The sequence below is a fragment of the Psittacula echo genome (assembly GCF_963264785.1).
Source record: "Psittacula echo genome assembly, chromosome: Z".
Classification (NCBI taxonomy): Eukaryota; Metazoa; Chordata; class Aves; order Psittaciformes; family Psittacidae; genus Psittacula; species Psittacula echo.
In genome coordinates, this window is record NC_137742.1 from 41112376 (window position 1) to 41137249 (window position 24874).

General features: G+C 39.5%; 1 protein-coding gene across 1 annotated transcript; it reads right to left on the reverse strand.

Moving 5' to 3' along the window:
- Window positions 1-18519: 18519 nt before the first annotated feature.
- On the reverse strand, window positions 18520-23226 carry LOC308232026 (riboflavin kinase-like; the record flags this gene model as incomplete). The annotated part of the gene is made up of 4 exons (XM_080637984.1): window positions 18520-19453; window positions 20038-20140; window positions 21440-21591; window positions 23145-23226. The coding sequence occupies 4 exons, from the start codon at window positions 23224-23226 to the stop codon at window positions 19323-19325; spliced, it is 468 nt and encodes a 155-aa protein (XP_080494110.1). The 3' UTR covers window positions 18520-19322.
- Window positions 23227-24874: the final 1648 nt, after the last annotated feature.

The following is a 24874-nucleotide window of genomic DNA, read 5'->3' on the forward strand; positions in this document are numbered from 1 at the left end:
AAAACAACATTGCAGGGGTTTGTTAAGCTGTGCTGGTGATGAACCCCATGCTACTAGGGCATGAACCACCTATGCCTGACACAGAAGAGGAACTGGACTGGACTCATTTCCTGCTAACAGGGAAAATAAACAGTACGTACTTGTGCCTGGATACAAATCAGCCAAAGTACCCATTGAAGGCATAGAGGAGGGTGAGACTGTGGTGCAGCTGACTGTGTCACAGAATCTGGAGAAAGGCCACAACAAAGATTGGTCTTGACCAGATTGGTAAAGTTTTGGTAATTCTGCATGAAACTGAATGGCCACTGTTGGGCTAGAGCAGAGAGGAGAAAGGGGATTTCACCTTTTTTTTAATTCTTACTGGTTTTATTTTTTTCATATAATGGAAAATAAGTGTTTAATTCTCTCTCTTAAAAAAAAAAAAAAAAAAAAAAAAAAAAAAGGTAAAGAAAGTAGAATTTCCTTATTGGAATAATAAATATATGCATCTCAGATGAGAAAACCTGTGCTGCTCACTATTAATCGCTTTCATTAAGTCTTTCTACGTTCAGCTGGAGAGAATTGTTTGGCATTACAGCTTTCATGTTCCTCCTGTATTTTCTTAGATGCAGGTCCATCTGAACTCCAGGATGACTTGGATTTCCTATTCGAGCTCATTGTGTAATTAGTGCAGCCCATTTACTCCATGTAGCATCGGTTGTATGATGTGTAGAGGAGACCCTGCCTTTGAACATCCAGCCCAGCACAGGCAACCGGGGTGCCAGGAGGAGCTGTGCTTCAGTGCCAATCACTTCTGAAGTAGCTCAAACCCCTTCATAGGCTGCCAGTATCTCTTTCTCAGTTGGGGTATAGCTGGCATCAGATCCTCTGTATCCCTACTCCAAAAGCTGAGGGGTCAACCTCAAGTCTCCCCTGGAGCTTTCTGCCAGAGGCTCCAGGTAGGACCATTGTCCCCGACTGCACAGCATATTTTTTACATCTTTCCCTGCCTGGACTGGCCAAAGGGCTTCTGCATGAAATATCTCCTGTTTAATTTGTTCAAAGTCTTGCTGTTGCTTGGGGCTCCATTTGAAATTGTTCTTCTGCGTCACTTAATTTAGAGGGGTAACAAAGTGTGCTTTAGAATGTGCACCATCCAAAAACCCACAACACCTAGGAAAGCTGTTGTTTCTTTCTTATTAGTTGGTGGAGACGTTGCTGCTGCCTTGTTGATTGCATCCATTGGGATTTGACAACATCCATCTCACCATTTTATTCCCAAAACCTGCATCTCCTGTGCATATCTCTTCACCTTACTCCATTTTAGGGCAAAACTGGCCTTCAGAAGGATTTGGTTTATTACCCTTTCACAAAAACTTCTGCTGTACTGACCCACACAATGATGTCATCAATATATTGCAGGTATTCCAGAGCTTCACCCTGTTCTAGTACATTCTGAATCAGTCCATGAGAAATGGTATGGCTGTCAAACCCAGGGCCACACCTCTGGGGCAGCATATACCCCTCCAAGTAAAAGCAAACTGTGGCCTGCATTCTGCTGCCAAAGGAATTGAGAAGAATGCATTGGCAATATCAGTCGTGGCATACCACTTGGCTGCCTTTGACTCCAGTTCATACTGAAGTTCCAGCATGTCCGGTACGGCAGCACTCAATGGTGGTGTGACTTCATTCAGGCTACGATAGTCACTGTTAGTCTCCACTCTCCGTTAGACTTTCGCACTGGCCATATGGGGCTATTAAAGGGTGAGCGGGTCCTGCTGATCACTCCCTGACTCTCCAGACTACGGATCAGTTTATGGATGGGAATCAGGGAGTCTCGGTTGGTGCGATACTGCCGCCGGTGCACTGTTGTGGTCGCAACTGGCACTTGTTGTTCTTCTACCTTCAGCAACCCCACAACAGAGGGATCCTCTGAGAGACCAGGCAAGGTGGACAGCTGCTCAATTTCCTCAGTCTCCAAAGCAGCAATACCAAAAGCCCATCGGTACCCTTTTGGGTCTTTGAAGTACCCTCTCCTGAGTTAGTCTATGTCGAGGATGCATGGAGAATCTGAGCCAGTCACAACGAGGTGCTTTTGCCACTCCTTCCCAGTCAGGCTGATTTCAGCCTCCAGTACAGTCAACTCTTGGGATCCGTCTGTCACTCGAGAAATACAAATGGGTTCCAACTTTTGACAGTTTGATGGCATCAGGGTGCACTGTGCATCAGTATCTCCTAGAGCCTTATACTTCGGTGGGACTGATGTGCCAGGCCGTCTAATCCACACAGTCCAGTCAACCAGATTGCCCCTCACCTCCACTTGGCTGGAGATAGGGCCCGTTTAGTACTGGTGATAGGATTCTCCACCTACTTCTTGTATAAACAGATTAGACTTCTTTTCCATAGGATAAGGAGTAAGATTAGCCTTTACATTCTGTCTGAGGAAGTGCCCACTGGTGACTGGACAAACAATTTTCCTGGAAGAACCCCCATTTATGGTTTTTTTTTCCTTGCAATTCATGTACCTGTGCCCCCAGGAGGAAGGCAGATTTTCTGTCCCACTTCCTCATATCCTCTCTGTGGTCCTGCAGATAAAACCACAGGGTACCCTGTGGTGTGTACCTTCTATATCTTGCCTCTTGAGCAAAAGGATGCTTATTGTTGATTAGCTGAAATACTGGTCCATACAGCTGTGGAGTAAGACATACCCTCTTTGAACTGCTGGAACTCATGGGAAAGTTTCATCACAGCTGAGATGCAGGCCTGTAGGGAGGAAGAGAGATTTTCTTGGTATTGCCGGAGTTGATGAGCCACTTCATCCGTTGTTGGTGCCTTTTCATTTCTCTAGGTCATTACTATCAATGAGTTAGTGAGTTGGCATATGACAATGGTGTGCTCCATTCAAATTTCCACCACATGGCTTGTGTGCATCGGACTTCACCTGGATCTGTGACTGACTGTGCATTGTTCAGGTCATAATTCATCATTTCTAGCATGGCTAATTCCCTCAGGTACTGAACACCTCTCTCCATGGTAGCCTACTTTCCTGGGTTACATACAACATCTTCCTAGAAGGGATGCCTTCACATGGCAACACAAGCATCACCTCCACAGGTTGAGAGATTGTGTCCCTTTACCAATCACCTAGTCAATGCAACCTGCCCTAGAAAGTAATCCCAGCTGCTTGGCTTTCCTAATTCCAAGCTCTAATTCCAAGCTACTAGCCCTGTTACCCCAGTGCTGGAGAAGACACATGATAATGTGCTCACCTGGATGATTGCTGAAATCTCTTTGCATATGCTGCAGCTCAGTCAGGGATAGGGGTCAAGTGGCTGCCTCCTGTTTTGCCTCTTCTTCCTGTTATTGTGATTGCCCTGCTCCATTCTTCTTCATTAAACAGCTTAGCTGAGTCTCATATCCATTTCCTTTTGTGTATATGGGTGATTAATACCAGCATAGGATGGTCCTCTGGTTCAACTGCATCACCTATCAGTGGGGTCTGAGCAGCTGCAGTGCCTGTTGCTGGAATTTGAGAAACCACAGTGCTTGTCAGAGTAACTGCAAATTGTTGTTTAACCCTAAACAAGAACTGAACCACATTAACGGTTCCTAGCAATAGAGTCTTGCTGGTTTCAACATCCCAAGGATATTCAGAATTTTCCCAATTCTCAAACTCTATTGTATTTAGCCAGAAGGAGAGGGGGAAGGTGTGGGAGGATGTCTCCTCCATAGACTGGCTCTCTGAGGAGAAAAGGCAAAAAGTGTAATTATTAGTAATTTTCAACAGATGGCTCTCGAAGTACAGAGGTGATGCCAATGCTGAGTACACACAGCAGGTAAATTTCACCCAGTGTTCCTGTCGTATCTTATCACTGTTACAAAGTACAGCAAAATTATAATCTTAGCCCAGGCCTCAGGAATTTTTTAACATCATTACAAGGAACACAGGCTGCTGGTAAGATAGTATATGAAATAACTATGAAAACAAGGACAACTCTGAGAGTGAACAAATCAACTATTAAATTAATATAATGAATGCTTATAACAAGTCTGTTTTAACATGCTCTGGTCAGATCTGTCATAGTCTCATCCCTTCGAACCCCACGCTGGATGCCAAAAAGGGTTTGTCATGGTTTAAAAGCAGCTAGCAACCAAATACCATGCAGCTCTTGCTCCCTGGTAGGGTGGGAAGAAGAACTGAAAAAAGGTAAAACTCATGGTTTAAGATAAGAACAGTTTAATAATTGAAATAAATTAAACAGCAACAACAACAATGACAACAATAATAATAATTTTAAAAGGGAGATAACAAGAAGAGAGAGTGGAATAAAACTCAGTAAACACAAGTGATGAACTATACAACTGCTCACCACCTGCTGATGGATAACTCAGCCCAACCTGAGCAGCGATCAGTTCCTTTCGAGTAACTGCCCGCAGTTTATATACTGGGCATGACGTGATGTGGTATGGAATACCCCTTTGCCTAGTTTGGGTCAGGTGTCCTGTCTCTGCCTCCTCCTGGCTTGTTGTGCTCCTCCTCACCATTCTTACATTTGGCAGAAATAATTTTGTTTTAACCATGGAATATGTGTCTGTTTTGCCATTTGCTGCTATTACTGAGTCTTGTTCAGAACCACGCAGCTTCTTGTTCACTTCCCTCCTTCTTCCCCTCCACTCTTGGCAGGATGAGGAGGAGAATTGAAATAATATAAATCCCACAGGTTGAGATAAGAACAGTCCAGTAACTAAGGTATAACACAAAACCACTACTGCTACCGCCGATAATAATAATGATAAGGGAAATAACAAGGGGAGAGAATATAAAACTGAAAGGGGAAAAGCAAAAGAAACCAATAAACACAAGGGATGCACAATACAATTGCTCATCACCAGCTGACCAATACGCAGCCTGACCCAAGCAGTGACTTGGGCCTTCTGGGTAGCTCCCTCCAGTTTATACACTGGGCATGATGTTCTGTGGTATGGAATACCCCTTTAGCTAGTTCAAGTCAGATATCCTGTCTCTGCTTCCTTCTGACTTCTTGTGCCCCTCCTCACTGGCACAGAGTGAGACTGAAAAGTCCATAATCATAGTAAACACTACTGAGCAACAACTAAAAACATCGGTGTGTTATCAGCATTGTTCTCAGACTAAAGCCAGAACACAGCACTGCACCAGCTACTAAGAAGGAGAAAAAAATCACTTATAGCTAAACCCAGAACATTATCTAAACTTAATTACAATAAATTTTCTCATAACAAACTAATGTATGATTTAGTGTTTCGTAGCACTGCTTGATAAACTAACTTACTATCCCACACAGTATAAACTAAGTTACTATCCCCCACACTGATTAAACTAATAAGCGAAAGGCCTTTCTGTGGTTAAACCCAGACATGTTCAAAGGCCAAGGATAAAAATCTTGCCTTTTCATGACCAATTTCCTTGGCAACTTCACAAGAGTGTTCTTTGAAAGGCTCTAGCATTATTACTGGAAATACTGTGCACAGGTTTCTGTAGGAAGATCTGTTGCATCACCCCAGTCCATTCTGGGTACTTTTTGACATGAAAGAAAAGATTTATTATTTTTTCTTTTAGTACAGAAAAGTCTAATTCCACTTCTCTTGTAGGCAATAGAACTCAAGTTGGGGCATTTAAGCTTCTGTATCTGACTGTAAAGTTAAAGGTTATCACCTATGTCAAATATCAAAAGCCCGATTGCTTGTGTACATTCCCCTCTGGAGGTGACTGGCAAATATTACATCAAACAGAAAATGTTGCTAAAAGAGCAAAGATTAAATGGAGGAGGAGAGGTAGGACACTTTAAAAAATATATTTATTTTTACTTGCAAGGCTTTAAAAGTGTTTGAAACTGCATTTTTCAGCAGTAGTTAACCTCTTCTTGGTTTAACCTTATTGCTATTTATATTTTCTATTACAACAATTCTGTCATTGAGAACAAGGGCCATTTCAGTGCAGACTTCAGAAATACTTTTGGCTTATATCTTCACACGCATAACTGGTGCTAAATCACAGAACTTAAAACTACTCAGAAATGAAGCAATACATAGCCAGGATAAAGTAGCTGGATGCAAAGAAAATAAATGAGAATTTGTATATATTGTGTATGTATTCATAGACAGTTTAAACGGGAAAATGAGATTTCAGCCTTCACATTTTCTGAAGTTTTTAGAAGCAACTGACAACAAAACAGAGGATGTCCAGCTGCAGGCAGACATCAAAAAGAGAGAGGTTTTTACCTCAACCAAGATTTTAGAGGTAAAATCAATTGAAACCATATGGCTGTCCAATAAAGCATCAATTACTCAACACTTTTTCAGAGTGTGCCAAATGACTGGTGTCTAAAAGGGGGAAAAATACGTTAGGATTTATGGGGCAGTCAGGATAGGAAAATTGAAAACTCTAATACTGCTTAATTCAATCCAAACCTCTAGCTTTCCCAGAATATTTCGTATATTCTTACAGGTGACACCAAGAAGGATACTCCATGAGGATTTGTTCAATAAGAGAGTCATGAAAAAAATGTGAAACAAGTGAATAGTCTCTCAAAAGTTGGTGACAGTGAATTTCTGCATCTCACAAGAGAGAGCAAAGGTCACCAGCAAGAACGGAATGAGGAGAGGTTAGGCTTCTGTGTGCTAGACACCTTCCCTAACTGCAGCCCTTTCTAGAGACCCTGATTTCCATTCTCAGGGCAATTTGCCTTCAACTGGACCTCTTCACCAATGGCTAGGTGAACAGACCCTCACCACACCTTCCATCTCAAACTGGCATCTTCTGGCTCTTTTGGCTCCACTACTTCTGCTTGAAGGTGACTCCACTATTGGGTGATCCCACAGCAGTGCCAGGCTAGTTCCTGGATGCTGTGTTGCTCACTGGAAGTGACATCAGGTTGTAACTATCCCAGTCCATTCTTCTCCTGCTTCTGACCTCTCTGGGAGCAGCAAACACTTGGTTTGCTTGCCCTTAAAGCTCACACGAGCACCACAATTAGCTGTGGGTACCAGGGGGAGGTGGAGATGGTGAGAAAATGAAAAAGCTGGGTAACCAGCTTAGGGAGGATAATGGTCCTATGGACATAATTGGTTAAGTCTATAAAGAGTCTTTCACAATAAATGTCTGCTTCACTTTATTTCCTTAAACAAAGATCAAAAGGAGAATGAAGCATATCAAATACAAGCATTGAATGTTTCACATGGCTTATAGGCAAAAAGAGCTTTACCTCTCCTAAACTCATTTGCTATTGCTCACTCTTCCTTTCAGTCAATTACTTGTTTGGCTGTTCAGTACAGGCTACAAACGTTGTTTTTCACATTTGCTGGCATCTGCAGAGGCTCAGTGCTTCAGCCTGGGTTTTTTAATTTTTTTTGATTGTTATTATTCTTTCTGTCCCTGTGACATGTTATGCACATACCCACTTTTCTACTCAGTGAATGTCTTCTTAATTAAATGCCCATGATTCTGTCCAGTGGAAAGAGGCTCAGTATGTCTAAAGTTCTCCCTCCTCCTCTTACTCAAAACATTCAATTTCCTGTCTTTCATTCAAAATGTCAGCATTTTAAACTACTTTCCAATAGCAGGCAGAAAAGCAAAGTGTAATTATTTGCTGTATGGGGCTAATGGATACTGTCAGCCAATCCATCAACTTATCAAAATTGTACTTATTTGAAACCGCTGGATATGCAAAGTGAAGTGCCAAGCACAATCTGCACCCCACTTTGGGTTTATTCTCTTTTTTTTATTTTCAGCAACATGAATAGCCTACTGTCTCGTAATAGCTCTATCATCAGACATCTTTTTTTCTGTTGCTATGACTTCTTGGATCAAAACACAGAACTGAATGCTGAGAACCATAACCTTCCTAGTAGCCTTCATGTGTGTGAGGTACAATGCACAAATCTCCTTGACATTTAGGAGATGGGTAACATGTTGAATAAAATCTGTGCCAAGCATAACCAAGGTCTTAGTTTTCTGCAGGCATAAAAGCTCCATTTGGCACATATCAGAACCACCCTGTTGGAGAGAAGTGGTTAGGTGATAGCACTGAGAACTATTTTGCACAATTTCTTCCCAAACTTTTCTTTTACTTCCCTTCATACTCAGAGTTTAATCTCTTAGATACAGCATAATAGTGTTCTGTAGCTGGCTAGTACAAAATCTCCATGTGAATATCTTCCTACACTACATCTTCTAAATCAATGTATGTCCCATCTCTTCCTGTTTGCACCCTGTTGGGATAATAGAGTTGGATTTGGCTTTGGAGCACTATACTGAAATTTTCAATATTAAGATGAATTATTCTCCCCATTTACATTAAACACATGATTCACTAATCATAGAATCATAGAATGGTTTGGGTTGGAAAGGACCTTAAGATCATTCAGTTCCAATCGCCTGCCATGGGCAGGGACCCCTTACCCTAGACCATGTTGCCCAAGGCTCTATCCAGTCTGGCCTTGAACATTGCCAGGGATGGAGCATTCGCCACTTCTCTGGGTACCCTGTGCCAGTGCCTCAGCACCCTCACAGTAAAGAACTTCTTCCTTACATCCAACCTGAAAATACACTCAGGTTACATCCCCTCCCTTTCCCGAACTGACACATTAATGCACTGCTACTTTCAAATGAGCAGTTACAAGCAGTGCCCTTGTAAATCCCTGAACATTTATAGTTTCCTTTATTATAGCAGCTCTTAAAATTAAGAGTGTGGTATTGAATGTGATAATGAATTTGTCAAACTTATTGAATGTAAAAATCAAAGGACGTTAATTATACAAAGAGCTTAGAGAAAGACTGTAGGAAATAGCTCTCCATTTCATGAAATAAAAAAAAACTTGTAAGACAATCAAAACCAAAACTTACTTTTTTGCTCTTCTAGATACAAAAAAGCCCCACACATTCACAATCCTATGAAAAGCAGAAGATCAATAACTTGCAACACAATTTAAAAATCAAAACGCCACAAAACTATATTAGATGAAAAACCCAGACAATAAAGACTGTGATGTCTTGCTTTGAATATAGTCAGGTATTTTTCAGAGCAAACTTTAAGAGACTCTTTTGTTCTGTGACACATTTATGTGTCCAGTTTCTTTTACCTAAATTATACTGTATCTAATTCTGAACCGAACAGCATTATTCCCCTTGGAAACTGCATCCTATTCTATCCACAGCATTAGCTGATAGCTAGCAGGTGCTGCTCCATTCACTAGCTTCAGACTATATCGTATTGTAACATATAAAAAATCTTTTGGATAGTGGATATAGAATGTTTCCATCTGAGTTCAAGTTGGTCTTCTTCTCTTGTGTCCAGCTAACATGACACTGTACACTGAAGAAGGCTGCTGCCCACCCTGCTGCAGTAACTCTGACCTGGCAGACAGCTTGGATTGCAATAAAACACCCAAGTGTCCTGGGTTCAGCAGCAGCAGTCAGTTTTTCTCCTTCTTAGTAGCTGGTGCAGTGCTGTTGTTTTGACTTTAGGCCTGGGAATAATACTGATAAAGCCGATGTTTTCAGTTGCTGGTCAGAATGTTTACCCTGACCAAGGACTTTGTGAGTCTCATGTGCTGCCAGGGAGGAGGAGAAGCCGGGAGGAAGCAGGGACAGGACACCTGACCCAAACTAACCAAAGAGGTATTCCATACCACAGCACATCATGCCCAGGATGTAGAACTGAGAATTCCCGGAAGGGCTGGAACTCTGCTTGGGGTGGGGTCGAGGTATCAGTCGGTGAGGTGTTATATTCTCTTCCCTTGTTATTTCCTTTATCATTATTACTATTGATGGTAGCAGTAGTGATTTGTGTTATACCTTAGTTATTAAACTGTTCTTATCTCAACCCATGGGAGTTGCATTCTTCTGATTCTCCTCCCCGTCCCTCCAGGAGCAGAGGGAAGAAAGGTGGGGAGGAAGTAGACTGCGTGGTTCTACTTTACGGCCTGGGTTTAAACCACGACACCAAGGTAGACTGTGCTGAAGAGTAGTACTGGCATTTAAGGGCTTTATGACCGACTGGGCTGACATTTAAAAGTGAAAAGCAGAAAACAGCAAAAGTGTACTGCTGAGCTGCAGGCACACAGTGTGTTGCTACTGCTCCAGCACCAGACTAGGCAAGGCTTTACTCAAATAACAGCAACTGATACAGGAGATGCCATCTTCTCTCATTTTCAAATATTGTTTGAAATGTCCATGTTTTCATAAAACATTTGACAGGGAAGTATTTATTTCAATGGATAGCAATCAGCAGCATCATATCAAAATGACCTCATTGACTTCAAAATAACTACAGCATCTTACAGGACATTTGTAGAGTGAAGAAATGTGCTTCTTAAACCCAATTGATACAATATGGAAAAGCAGGCTCAGGCCACACAACCAGTCTTCAAATTTTTCTAGATGCCAGAAAGTTAAAAATCTAAGTATTTTTGAGGGGTTTGTGTTTCTAGCCTAAGGTTAGGAAGCAGGCTGTGTTTGTGTCCCCATTAGCTTTTCTGCTTCTTTCTGACAATTCCAAATCTAATAAAAAAGAAAAAAAACCAGCTGTCCTACCAACTCCCTCTTTGCCTCTATCCTTATATCATCACAGCTACATCAAGGGCACAATTGTGGTAGTAGAAGGGTAAGTAGGTAACTCCCAACACATTAGAAATGGTACACTAACCTTAATGTTCTACTAGGTCACTTTAAGATCTCTCCTTCCTGACTTTACGATTTCTTTTTTTTTAAGTTGCTGGTATGACTGTGTATTATGATCCATTCTACACCTGAGAAAAAAAAACCTAAACCACTTACCAGCTAATTTTATTTCTCCTTTTTGCTGGAACCATTGCATGTATCTGGAGAATACAGTGAGCCAAAGCCACAGCTATTGGTAAGGGTGGGTATGAGAAGTGGATGAATGAATCCAAAGCCTTTCCTTCCCCTGTGAACAACTATTGCAAGAACACCAACTATGAGGAAGATCAAGTGATTGAGCACAGAGATTGAGACTGGAGATGAAAATGATATGGCATATATGGGACAGGATGTCAACAGTTCATCGTAAATTAAAAAATGGACTTATGGGGACAATAAGAAAAATGAGCTTGAAAAGGATGGAAGCAAGTCATTTAGAGAACTCTTTACTAATTTACAGATTTTCTACTCTGCTGCCTTACAAAATTACTGCCATATATTTAGCTACTTCCTAGCATGCTGAGCTCAAACTTTTTTAGCCAGTACATTCTGGGAGAATGGCATGATTTCCAAAACCATATTTTTTTCTAAAGCTTTATGTAAATACTTTGGTAGGCTTTTAAGCAGCACTCTAGACATATACTGCTGAAGAGATTACATTTTTATCCAGTGTGTAGAGAGCAAATCCTTTCCTGATATGCATATGTGCACACTGTAACTAATACAAATATCTATTCAAACTGTGCACATGCACACACACTTCCTCAGAACTGTGCCAATCCACTACCAAAACACGCAGAGACAAAAAAAAAAAAAAAATAAAAAAAAAAATGATGTATTTATCTACATGGTGAACATCACTGGGATGAGCTGTCAGTAGTTCACTGCTATGGAACTATATTTGCAAAGCAGTTCATAAAGTAGGCAATTTACTCAGATTTTCTTTTCTGATATCATCTGGTGCACCTGTGCACTCAGGGGTTGAGACTCTTCGAACTACCTCCACTGTATTCATCATTTTTATGAAAAATATCTGAAATAATTTAAGTCATCAAACTCCAATTAATCTTAATTCTGATTGTTGTTACACAATGTAACACAGATTTTAGACTTACTGTAAAGTGAAATATAATCTGTAAGAACATTGGCAAAAGGATTTCTTTAGCCTTTTTAACTACCTCCTTTGGCCACAGGGAACTGAAGTGAGACAGAGCATTTACAACAGATTTTTTCCTGTTATCTTTTAAATGGTTCAGCACTTTCAAACTATGTCAAAGGGAATAAATAGGACTCAGAGGATAATTTAATTTAAAGGGACACAACAATGTGATTTCTTTTGTTTTAGCATTTCATCAGAAAACAATGCTTTTTAGAGCCCCTTGCTGTTAAAGAACAAATTCTTTGCACAAAATCACAATGAAAGTGCTGTTATTTGTTGTCAGTATGGCCAGATAGATAAGAGTAAACTGAACCTTAGAATAGTAAATTTCCAATAATAATATGTGTTAATCACTTATATTTAGCTTTACAAAGGAATTAAATGTGAGAAAGACTGATCTTTATGATGTAACTGCTTAGGAGATTTTTCGTTATGTTAGTTACTCCTGAAGACCTCAGAATTCTTCTGTTTGTAAATTTCAAGGAATTCTGTGGACTTGGCTTTGGATTTGAATCATTGCACCTTCAGTAAGAAAAAGGAATTCAAAATCATGTGACAGATTGAAAAGGACAAAATAAGAACCTGTATTTGTCAAAAGCAGTATAATAACAAGGTACTTTGGAAAGGCACATCTGATCTGTCACTTCAACTTAAGCTCTTATCTGGAGAAGTTCTCCAGGAAAAACAAAGGAAGAAACAAAAAGTGAAAAATAAACTCAGAAGGTGATGATGAAAAATATTATTTGTAATATCCTGCTCTCCTACACTTGTTTGGATTAATATTATGCTTTATTACTGTTAGTGGTTTATATAACCTGACTCTTAAATGTTTCAAAGGCTTAATCCATGAGACACCTGAGCGGCCTTAAATCCCTACAAGGGCTGTAGGAAGCATTTTATCTATGGACTCTCAGACCATCCTCATTGCTTTATGAAAACTTTTGCATATATAATCTCCCTGAATCATACCAAACCAAAATCAAAAAATAAAATCCATTAAAAACTCAAACAACAACAACAACAACAAAAAAAAAACCCTGACCCTTCTTCCCCTCCTCCTTCCCCCCCTTCAAAAAACACCCAAACCAAACTAAAACCAAATATTAACTTTTATAAAAAAATGTTTCTTAAAATGATTTGGTATACATTAACACAAGACTGGAAAAAAAACCCAAAACATTTTTGAGTATGCATCCAAAAAATGAAAAGCTCTGAATTCTTCTCAAATGTCAATTCTTTTCAGAGGTTCTTTCCTTTAGTTTGAGCATAACATTTCAACCATGTTTTGAATTTATCAGCTGCAGGAAAGAAGCAGTACTGGTATCTTCTTTCCTCCAAGAAAAGCTGTGCTTTTGGCAGGGCTCAAATGACAGGTTGGATGAGAAAAGAAGCCTGAGCCTAAGAAGCAGCAGGAAGATTGTGTGATTTTATGCTTTACAGGAAGGGTGAAGATGTCCATGTTTTACAAGGTGGCAGGGAATTGCCTTGAAGGAGCTATCCTAAGAGTGTAACAGCTAACTGATGGATAACACTAGAAAGACATGGTATGAGGAAGAGAATTGTGAAAAAGAATTCTGTGAAAAAGTAGCACTCTAAAAACAGTGGTCAAAACTAGACACCTACAAAGCCACACTAATTTTATAGTCTTTTCAGTTAGAACTGCCTGCTGAGAGTGCACAGGGAGACCAAGAATCACAAACTTTGTAAAAGATCATTTGTTCAGGAGCCACTGACTCAGAGGGAATTGCTGATTAATCACTGGCACTTCTGGAGAAAGCTTGTAGAAAATGGTACATCCAAGAAAACCAATGACAAGTACACACAGAAAACAGCATAAAAGGATCTGAAATACTGCTTTCTATTCTATTTTATGGACTTACTGTGTCTATGTCTTTCACACTGTCCTGAAAAAAACGCAGAGAAACTCAAATCCACAGCTGTTCAAATCCACAAATCCTGATCCCACAAGGGTAATGCTTCTTCAGTCTTCTAGCCACCATACTTAAAAAGATGTCCTGAAGGAAACACATTTTAGAAACGTTTTCTTCTTTCCTCACACTGTAACACGTTCTTTGCTATTCTCATTTATCCATGGAGTTAACCGAGCCCTAGCCTCTTCCTTAGCTACTTGTATCTTTTTTTTTTCCCCTCCTAGACAATCATCTCTCATTACTCTCTCATTAATAATGCTCTTTCAAAATTATCTTGTAAATTCACATCTCCTGCAGTGCTCTTTCCAATGGAATAGATGTACGCATATAGGAACAGTTTTCGTCTCCATGAACCTATTCTGAATTTCTGCTAGAAAGGAAGTGAAAGTATGCTGTCTTACAGTCTAAGCGCCTTGGGGCCCAAGGCTCCTTCCCACATAGGTTAGTCCCTAAATCAGACTACGTTTTTGCTGTACACCATGCAACTGTCTCCAGGTCTTGTATGACCATTACATGACTTCTGGCCAAAGATGCAGACTGGAATTTCAAACCAAAGAGAATGATGAAAATATTAAAAACTCAACTATGAAAGTTACCTTGAAAGCATTTCAAATGGGGTTTGAGTTGGTTTTCTCATGACAAATGACAGATATTTCAAGAGAAATATGTATTAGCATTATATATATGAGGAAGGCAGGGAGAGGTGGGTACATTTCTTTCAGCAGAGTAGAGCTGTGTTAACCATAGATTTTTTATCACCTTCAACCCCTAAAAAACCCCACAAGTGTGACTTCAAGCCTGAATTCTAAGGAATAGCCAAACAAGCAACCTGATGATGAGCAGACAGATGTTCTGAGGATTCAAAAGGACTTCTGAATAGAAAGACTAAGTTTTTCCCCACTCTTTTTGTTTCTACCTGGTAGGTAAATGGCAGTGCCAAAGATTAGGAATTAGGGTTTAAAATGTCATTTTAAGTGTTGAATCAATTTAATACAAAATACCATAATAATAGCAGTACCTTTTCAAGAACATGGATACATAAGTTATCAATTCTGTAATCAAATCACAGATGACTGGACATACGCATTTGCAATGAGCTAGGTAAATTTATGGCTACTATGATCCAAAATTAATAGTAGACATCATATGCACATGTAACTTCTGCTCTCTTTACAAATAGGTCCCATATGTTCCTACTTTTATTGGTTGTTTCCTAATGCACAGAAGTATCTAGTGGGTTGCATAACTCCCAAAATGTCTAAAAATTGAATTTCACAAATCTCCTTAAACTTCATTAATTGTGAACACAACAGAAGACTTTTCCCCTGGAAAGTATATAACATTGTAAAGTAGTCAGAAATTGCATCTTTTTTCCATTGTCTCTTCTCAGAATAGGTTTAAGCAGGAGGCAGACCTCCTTAACCAACAAAACAGATGTACTTGTTTTTGCTTTGCATGACTTTGCAGATTTATATTACACATTCAATTGACTATTAAAAAGGGAAATATACAGGAGTTTTTATCCTATGTTCTCATCATTAGGGAACAAAAATAATAGATACAAACCTTACTGCATTCATTGATTGCGTTGAATTGTGTCTTCCTCTTTCACATATGAATCTTAGCACTGTGGAAGCAAACCGACTGCAAACTTACAAATAAGTAAAAGAAACTAAGCGTTTAGCAATTCTGAGCACAAACAAGAGGTCAGATTGGTTCCCAACCATTATAAATCAACATGGAGATAATTACCTTCAGTTATGCACTTACATTAGATAGTAACTGCCATTGTTAATAATGTTTTTAAAGCTCCAGCGTATTTAAGAAACAAAACAGGCCACAAATCTACCCAAATGCTCCTCTAGAAGAGCAGATAACCTAGGGTTTCCAACCATCACAATACACCTTCTGCTTATTAGGTTTCGGTTGAGTTTTCATTTTCTATACTTTTTTCTCCTTCAGAAAATACAAGCATGTATCTAAAAAAGCTTAGTTGTAGATAAAGCATATTAATTAAAAAAAGACATCCGAAGGCAGGTATTCTTTTTATTTCATGTCAATTCCACAAGAAAACCTATTAGAAAATCTAGATGCTTGGAAATGATAGTACTGAGTGTTGAAGAAAAGCCCTGAGCAGCATAGGTGCTTGAAGATTTGTTTTTTAATCTGTATCTCAAGTCTGGGTGCATTGTTGTTAAAAACCTGATTTCTGACAGATATCAGCCTACACTGAAGAGTCCACTGCATGCAATAAAAAAGAAAAAAATACCCCAACATACACCACCATGATATTACATTCCTTCCTGATACAGCTTCAGAGATGCTAAGCAGAGGTTATATAAAAGGTCTAAAAATAGACAGTTGTGGAGTCAAAGTATGAGAGGAACTTTTTTGCAAAAAAAGACCAGAGCCAGAATAAAGTGGTTTAAGATGTCCTTCAGCAGCAACAGACATATCTGTGCCTTGACCTAGATGAAGCAGAACACAGGACAAGAATGCAACTTCTTCAATCTGAATCCCAAAAGAAGTAAGCAGTTTTAAAAAGTTTTGGAAGAAAGCATATAGACAAATTGATTCACGGGTTCCAGGCTGTGAATTCTAAAGGCTGTAGCTCCCAGAAAGTTCTGAGTAAAGCACAAAAGTACCCAGAGCGGGGCTGGTTTTCACACATACGAGAATGGTTGGACAACACCTCACTACTCTGTCAGTCTAGCTTTTTCCCCAGTCATCCTCAAGCAGTCTTACACAAAGCTGAGACAACTAACTTTGCTAGATGTGGAAAAGGAAAGGAAACCTACAACAAGAAAGATAGTTTTGTCAATTGGAGCTCCTTTATTAATGATACAATGCAGCAGCAACATCAACTGAAATATACAGTTATTTGTACAGAAGACAAAAATATAACCCTTCATAAAGTTTAAACTGTGCTAGGAATTATGAATTGAGCTAAACAGTTAATATAGAACATTCTCTCAAATAATGTGGACAGGTAAACTCAGCCAACCGAATATAATATTTTCTCTAATCTGAAGACAAACATACAAAGCAGTTCATTAGTTCAGTGTATCCATACATCACACCTCAGCTAAGATTTGAGAGCAAACTAACAGTTTTTCAAGTGTTCTCCTTTACCCGTGTTCTCTATTGATAACACAGTGGTTCCATAACCAGACAGCGAACTGGATTTTCAACAGTAGCATTTATTAGAAGATACACAGAAGTACTATTCAGACAACCAGCTTAAGGCACCACGGTTTCTACAACAGACACATGAAATTACTGGCAAAACCCCAACTTTATAGAAGGCTCTGAGTGTCTAGCTATACTACCACTATGAACAACAATCTATTTCCTAAATATATTCTTTACAATATATTCAGTTGACTAGTGTGGCTTTTCTTCATTCTTTTAAAAGAAGTAAAATATGAGATTTTGACATTACAATCTCAAAAATGCCTCAAATACTTGCAAAAAAAAAAAAAAATCTCCCTTAATTCCTTCTTTTTTTAATGAAAAAAAAAATTTGCAGACTTTTAAGAAATACAGTTTCCAACACACTATATAGTAAAAGTCTGCAAAGTTATGTTGTTCTTTAAAAGAAAGTATATCTAGCTGCTGATCACTGCGCCTCCCTCCACCTGCTTCTGCATTCTGTCTTTGTTATCAACAGCACTGGTGAACAATTAATTTCATTTAAATGAAATCAAATTTCACCTGATATTCTGCAGTGCAAACACAAGCCTTTGATTTGCTCAAGACCTCTTCACTAATAATATCCTATGATACTGGTGAAAAGTTAAAACTGTATGAAGAGAACTAACATCCTGACAGTACCTGCCACTAAGACCCGAACAGCTATGCAGTTAAAATTCAAACTCTAGATCGAAATGTAGGATTCACATAGGACAGGACAAGGAGTAAATTCATAAAACTGCACTACAGAAACTGTGCATTCCAAATGGCACATGGTAGCTTGTTAGCTGAGACACATAACTACAGTTGAGACATATTGACAGAGCTATTTCAAATTTTAGGAAGTGTTCCAGCCACGTTACAAGCTGATGTAAAATGATTATGAATATGACAAAGTCACTGCAGCTTACCTAGTCTCACTCACTGATAGTTTTTTCTAATTTATAGAAAAATAAATTAGAAAAATAAAATTTACAGAAAAATTTATATAATTTTTTCTAATTTATGAGGGGAAAAAAAACATCTGGAATCATGCCTTACATAATTCAAATTACTATCAATTCCGACAGTACCCTCTCCATTTATCTATCCCTAGATTTCAGAGTATGACCAGCTGCAATTACTTGTAATAAATAACCAATCCCCGCTATAGTGTTGGTATACTATTCCATGAATCCCCAAAGGCTTTCAAATTGGTCAGCCAAAACCTTAGCTCTTATCTGCATTTAGTGCAGACTTGATGAGATTTTTCTATGCCTTACAATAACAGCAATCTTGAAGACAGCCATTTTATTGTCAGTGTAGTGCATAACCTCAAGATTCTCCCCATTTTCTTATGACAAATACCAGCAGCACATAAAAGTTGCATTTCATTACCTCTTTGCCTTAAGGCCAAATGAGCAGAAATCTTGTTATACTGGTCCTGAATTTTTTAAATGCCTGAGCCTTTAAAGTTTATTCATCCATTTCCTGAATTCTGCCACTCATTTCCTGAATTTTAGTGAAGTACTTCCTCTGAAGTAAACTACAGGTCATGTGTTGCCCTATGTACAGTCAACTATGAAGAAGTGCATCTCAGATTCCAGTAATTCAATGAGCAACAGTGATTTCCTCCATTTCAAATAAACTTAAAATAAATACCTTCAATTAAATTAACAGTTTCAATCACGACAGCTGTGTAGCATATAAAAAAATAAGAGCTATAGAGAATTAATCCTACTATTGTTATCTAATCATTGGCTTCCTGAACCACAGGAAATTTCTGACTCCATCAATAGCAAAAATTTGCTAAGCTACTACCTGAAATCAAGATGCAAAAATGACATAGAACTGGTAAGAGGTTGGAATAACATTCTGTATGTTAAAACCAGACATTCTTCACTTAAGTGAACTATCCACACCTTGGGGTCAGAAGAGGTAATGATAAACTTTGGTTATGTTCCACACATGCTCAGATCTCTGAACAACTGGGAACTTCAGGATACACAATTTATCTGTGAGGACCTAAACCAGCCTTCTACTCCTTTTGCATCACTGGGTTAATTATGAATTAACACAAGGAAAATGAAATAAATTTGTATGTTTGGTTCCAACCTCAGTTTACCTTAACAGATATATGACAATAAAGTACCTATAAAAGCAGTGCAAACGTAAAAGCTCAATGACAGAGGAGAAAAAAAAAAATTAAAATAAAATGGAAAAAAATCAAAACAAATTAAACCAAAAAATCAAAAACCAAACAAAAGTAAAACAAACATAAAAAAACCCATCCAAAAAAAAACCCCAAACAAAACAAGCAAACAAACAAAAAACCCACAAAGGGAAAAATAATAATAATAATAAAAAAGCAGTATGGGTTTGCTTAGTGGTTGTGCACTATTTTGCCTTGTGGCAGATGAAAGAAGTTATCTTCTTTGAGTTTAAGATGCTCTGGTAAATCTAGCTGTCTTTTTGCTTCTTCAATGTCTTCCTGAATTGCTGAAATGAGTGCCTCTGAAAAAGATAAGAACAGGCATACTTAAAAGTTAGTCTGAATTCTGCACACACAATAGCAAGTGAAATAACATATACCACAGAATACCATGTAACAGTCTCAGAAGTAGAATATAATTATTATCATGACATTTGAAAAGCAAAATTCTTTAGGTTTAAAATGGCTTTTCTTTTTCCCCCCTAAACATATCAGGGTTGCATTTTTCATCATTATAAGCACTCCCCTCTCCTTGTTCCAACACACATTTCAGCACTTCTGTTTCAATTCTAACAGAGCTGCATTTTTAAAACAAATTAACAGATTAGACTGATGCTTTTACAACAAACCTGTGATTTAAAAATTACTCCCCAGACAAGTGACAACAATATAGTTTTTTTAGTGTGAAACCTTGGAAGATGTGGGAGTATCGTTTGTTTTTTTTTTTAATTAAACCAACTTGTACATTTAGCTTATCAAAATATTTTACTGAAATTTCAAAGGTTAACAGATCAATATCTCATTATGGAAAGACAGAGTAAAGACACAGTACTTGCATGAATAAGACAAATCAGACACTAGTTTGAGGGAGATCTGCAATACTGACCTACGGAATCAAAGTTTTTTTCTGGTCGAATATATCCTATTATGACTATACTAAGAATTTCTCCATAAAAGTCTTCTTTGAAGGTGTGGATAATGTGGGTTTCCTAAAGGAAGAGAAATAAGTCAGCATTTATGATGACCTTCGAGTTTATTTACCCCCAATGTAAAGATGTAGCTAATACCCCTAATTTAAATTCTCCCCAACACATACCAATCAAGGGAACATTTAGTTAAGCACGTATAATGCAAGAGGAAAAAGCTAGGACTTTTGCTTATGTTAGAAAGGAGAATTGTACTTCGCATGGAATTTAAAAAAAACTATTAACTTAAGAGTACTCTGATACCCAAAAAAAAAAAAAAAACCGACCCAAAAAAAACCCAAACAAAAACCTCAGATATTATTCAGGGGAAATGCTTCACCACTTCTTGGAGGAAAGATTTCCAGGCAGCAAATCACAAACAGAGCTAATGTTTCATTCAAATAACTATTAAGATCTTTACTGAAGTGTCTGGCTTAAAGAAAGCATTTCTAGCTCACATAGGAATAAACATCTTAAGCTCAAAACCATACACATTTCTGTCTCCAATATAGGCCCACACACAGTAGATGCAGCAGAGATATTGGATGGAAAGCTTTTCAGTACTTGCTCAGAAAAGTTTGCTGCAAAACTGTTAAGTATACATTTTTGCACAAGGCAAGCACATTCCAGAGCCTGCTTAGAATCTTGGAAGCATAGATTTATGCCCAAATAAAAGTGGTTTAAACCATCAAAATAGAACTCTACAAGACTCAGGAAAAGCACCAGCACTTGACAGCATGCAAAATACAGCTGCTGCAGTTCAGAATTTTAACTCAACTCCTCCATCCTATTATTATATACCTTTGAGTATTTATTCTGTAAATCAAGCCACAGCACATTTCATGTATGGATTCCATCATTTAAAAAAAGAACTAATAGAAAATCATTACAAATTTAGATGCCTCAATATCTGATATGAAAAGCAGACAGACTGCAGAGTGCAATAGATTAATATGTTCCAGCTCATGGTAGGGCTCTTGTAATCAGTAAATTCAATGCATTGATCAAGCTTATGCTTATTTAGCTACCAGCACTGTAAGCAACCACCATAACAGAAATACTGTTAAATTTTTATGTGGAAATTATTTAAATAATGCCAGAATAGAAAGAAGAAAACTACCTTTATTTACCTACAGCTGCACTCTCTCTGGCTATTGAATTTTCTTTTCAGAATACAAACATGCAATATAGGTATCAAATACATTTCTAAGAGCAAACAGGATTTCTTGATCTCATTTATGGATCAAATGCTGCTTATCTTATTCAAATTCAACATCTGATTCATTTATTGCAATAAAATCCCACACAAAGCAAAATTCTTACCACTGATTTCTTAAAATTCTTATAGAAAGGATTCCATCCTATGCTCAATACCATTTTATGCACATCTCCATTTCCAACACAGGCCCATCCATAGTATATACCAGTAGAGATATCAGATGGAAAGCTTTCAACTACTTGTTCAGAAAAGTTAGCTGCAAAAATTTTAGAAAGTGTAAAAAGTGTGAGTGATCAAGGACATAACAGAATCTTCACTTATAAGCCAAACTGCTTACATGCTATTTACCAGCTTAACACTGATGATGATGATGAGAATGATGCAACAAAACAGCATCATAAAATTCAGTCACTGTGGTAATACCAGAGTTATCACATCTGTTGTGTATACAGTATTTGATAGGTATAAACATTCTCTTACATGGCAATAATTAACAAACATGCAATGTATCAAGTCAGAATGCATTCTCCTCTTAGGATAGCTATCAAAACTTCAATATGGTGAAAGATGAGGCAAAAAAAAAAAAATTATTCTGCACTATAAAATAGCATCACAGGAGTATTTACTTCTCAATTAAATAATTACTTATGAAATAAGTTATGTAGAAATAAATGACAGCATGATTTTGTCACCAATCAATTTTGTACATGTTGCCTTTCAGAGTCATCTGTGGATTTCTGGGGTTTTCTTTGAAAACTACATATCTAAAGTGAAATAAATTCCCTTCTAACTGAACCTAACATTCTTTCAAAACCACTAATTCTACTTCCCATGAGTAGATCTATTCATGTAAGACAAGTTGATTTAGAAGAATATACTGTTACTGAGTTTTTGTCAAACCTCACAAGCAGTAACAACTTATGTGACTGGTTCCCTGGTACCAATGCACCATTTATACACAATGGAGAGAAAAATGCGAAATTACTGGCCGATGTTGTCATAAATCCAGCACCTCAAATTGGTCTTAAAAAGCTTTCTTGCCTGCTAGGAGTGGTGCAACATGACTGTTGACTTCAGTGTCTGTTTAAGACAGGCTAAAATTCACTGGAAATATGCATCTGTCTGCGTTTAGACAACTGAAACAGAGATGAGCAATAGGAAAATATTTATTTATTTGTATGCCGAGTCCACCTGCCTGTTTTTTAAAGCCTGAATTATTCCCCCATGAACGTTCTTCCCTACAGCTATTCCCAATGCCTATTCTCGTTCTTTATCTGAGGTTCATGTAAACGGGTATTTTCCAAGCTGCCACACCACAGCACTGTGCATGTGATCATTTATCTACATCCTGTACATCATTATGACGACTACTAGATGATTTAAACAAACAAAAAAAGAATGAAATAAACTACTTAAAAAAGGGGGAAGGGAGAATAGCACAAAAGAGGCTACAACACTCTTAACTATGTAGAAGAAAAAGAGCCAGAAAACGCTGACACAGGGCAAGCCACGCCTGTTCACAGAAAGAGCACGCCATGCCAAAGGGGCACTGGTGCAAGACAGCGGGGAGTCTCTCAAGCTCAGGGACAAGCCGCCGAGCTCCACCGGCAGAACAATCCGTCACGCCGCCTCTCGCTCGGGCGGCTTGTGAAGCACAGAGACCCCCCCGCGCCCAACGCCGGCCTCCCCCGCAGGCGCACTGCGGTCGCTCCGCGGGTCCAAGGCAGGGACCGGGTGCGGGCCGCGGCAAGCACTTCGCCGGTGGCCCTCACAAGAGGCATTACAGTCGCCCCGCCGCCCGCCGCTCACCAGTGGGAATGCCCAGCTCCTTGGAGCCCCTGCCAAAGCCCTTCACCACCTCTCCGCGGCAAAAGTACGGCAGATGCCTCATGACGGCCGGCGGGCGGCAGCGGCCGTTGGTCGGGCACGCGACTCCCCGCGCGGCGCTTACCACCACCTTACTCCAGACGCTACTAAGAAGAGGGGAGGCGCTATATGGAGCATTCCAGTTTTCAATTGCTACAACTCTCTGACAGGCACGTACCTCCCCTCAAGAATGGACTTGCCCACACCACAGCGTCCACCCCATAAATGGGGGTGGGGGGAGTGAGAAGGGGAAGAAGGAGGAAAAGGGGGTTGCGCATGCTCAGTTTGCTGCAGGGCTGCTTCGTTGAGGTGTGGTGGTTCAGCCGCGGTCACAACTGGGAGGTGGAGGTCCGCTGGGGGGAGGGGTGTGGGCTGCGGGTTGCGCCCCAGCCTGCCTCGCAGTCAATGTGGCGGCCCTGACGGTGGCCTCGCTTAGTCCCCCCCATAGCTCCATGTGCAGTGCCTGCGCCCGGCTGCGGCCCTCCAGCACCTCTCCCTGGGTGTGAAACAGAGTCTTTGACAAACCGCAGTGACCCGTCCCCCCTTGTCATAGGCCGGCAGGATGCTCTCGGACAGCACGGAGGGTCGCCGCCCTCCCTTCGGGCTGCGGTAGGCGAAGGGGGCTGGCATGTCGCTGGGACAGGCTGCTGCGGGGCCTGGGCTTGCCCTGGGAAGGGAAGCCTGTGTGATGTAGGGCGGGTCAACCCTTTGCGTGCTCAGCTGAGGAGTGTCTCCGGAGGGAAGCAGGCCGCAGTGCTTGGGGCGAGGCATAGCCGGCTGGTTGCTGACGGGGTGTCATTCCCTCCTGCCCTTAGGCTTCATTAGACTCCGCTCTCAGGGAACGAGGGCGTCGGGCCAGTCCAGCTTCCATGCAACAAAAACCAAACAGCGACAGTTACTAAGAGTGCCACATCTTGTCCGTCTTATCTGAGAAAGCTGTGTCTTGCACTCAGCGCCGATGCATAGAAATCGTGATCATTTCTTCCTTGGTAACTCTGCATTTGGCATTTCTTTTAGAAAAAGTCCAATGCTTCAGAGCACAACAGACATTTGGGAAAACTGAGACTAGATCCTTTTGTAACATAATAGGAGCAAGCTGTAGTTGCTTGCTTCACAACATTTTTACTCCTCTATGGTTTGCTGTAACGCTCACATTTTCTTTTCTGTCATTATTCCTGCTAGTGCAGGGATTTCCTTTGGAAAAAAAACAAAACAAAACAAACAAACAAAAAAAAAAACCACCCCAAAAAAAACCCCACAACCAAAAAACACCAAGCATCAAAACCAAAATGCTCATCCTATGTTCACTCTACATACCAAAAGGAAAGTGAAGAGTAACTCAGCATTTTCCTTCCTTCACTTACTGTTTCCAGCTGCTCTTCATGTTGTAGCTGTGTTGATAAATCTCTTTAATGTCTTCAGATGATTAACACTTTCTTTTTCTAAGGCCCTGATCCAGCTCAAATAAATTGAGTTTGCATGAGTTCAAACTAGTATTGTTAAGCGTGAAAAATACCTGTAATCTGTCTGAAGTATAGAGCAGACAGTCTGCCAGCAGACAGTCTGCTTGTACCAGTCATATATATACCACTTGAGTTCTGGGATCTCATTCAGCACTGCTGTGCAGCACATTAACATATTTGCATATGAACACATGTCTATATCTAGAAATA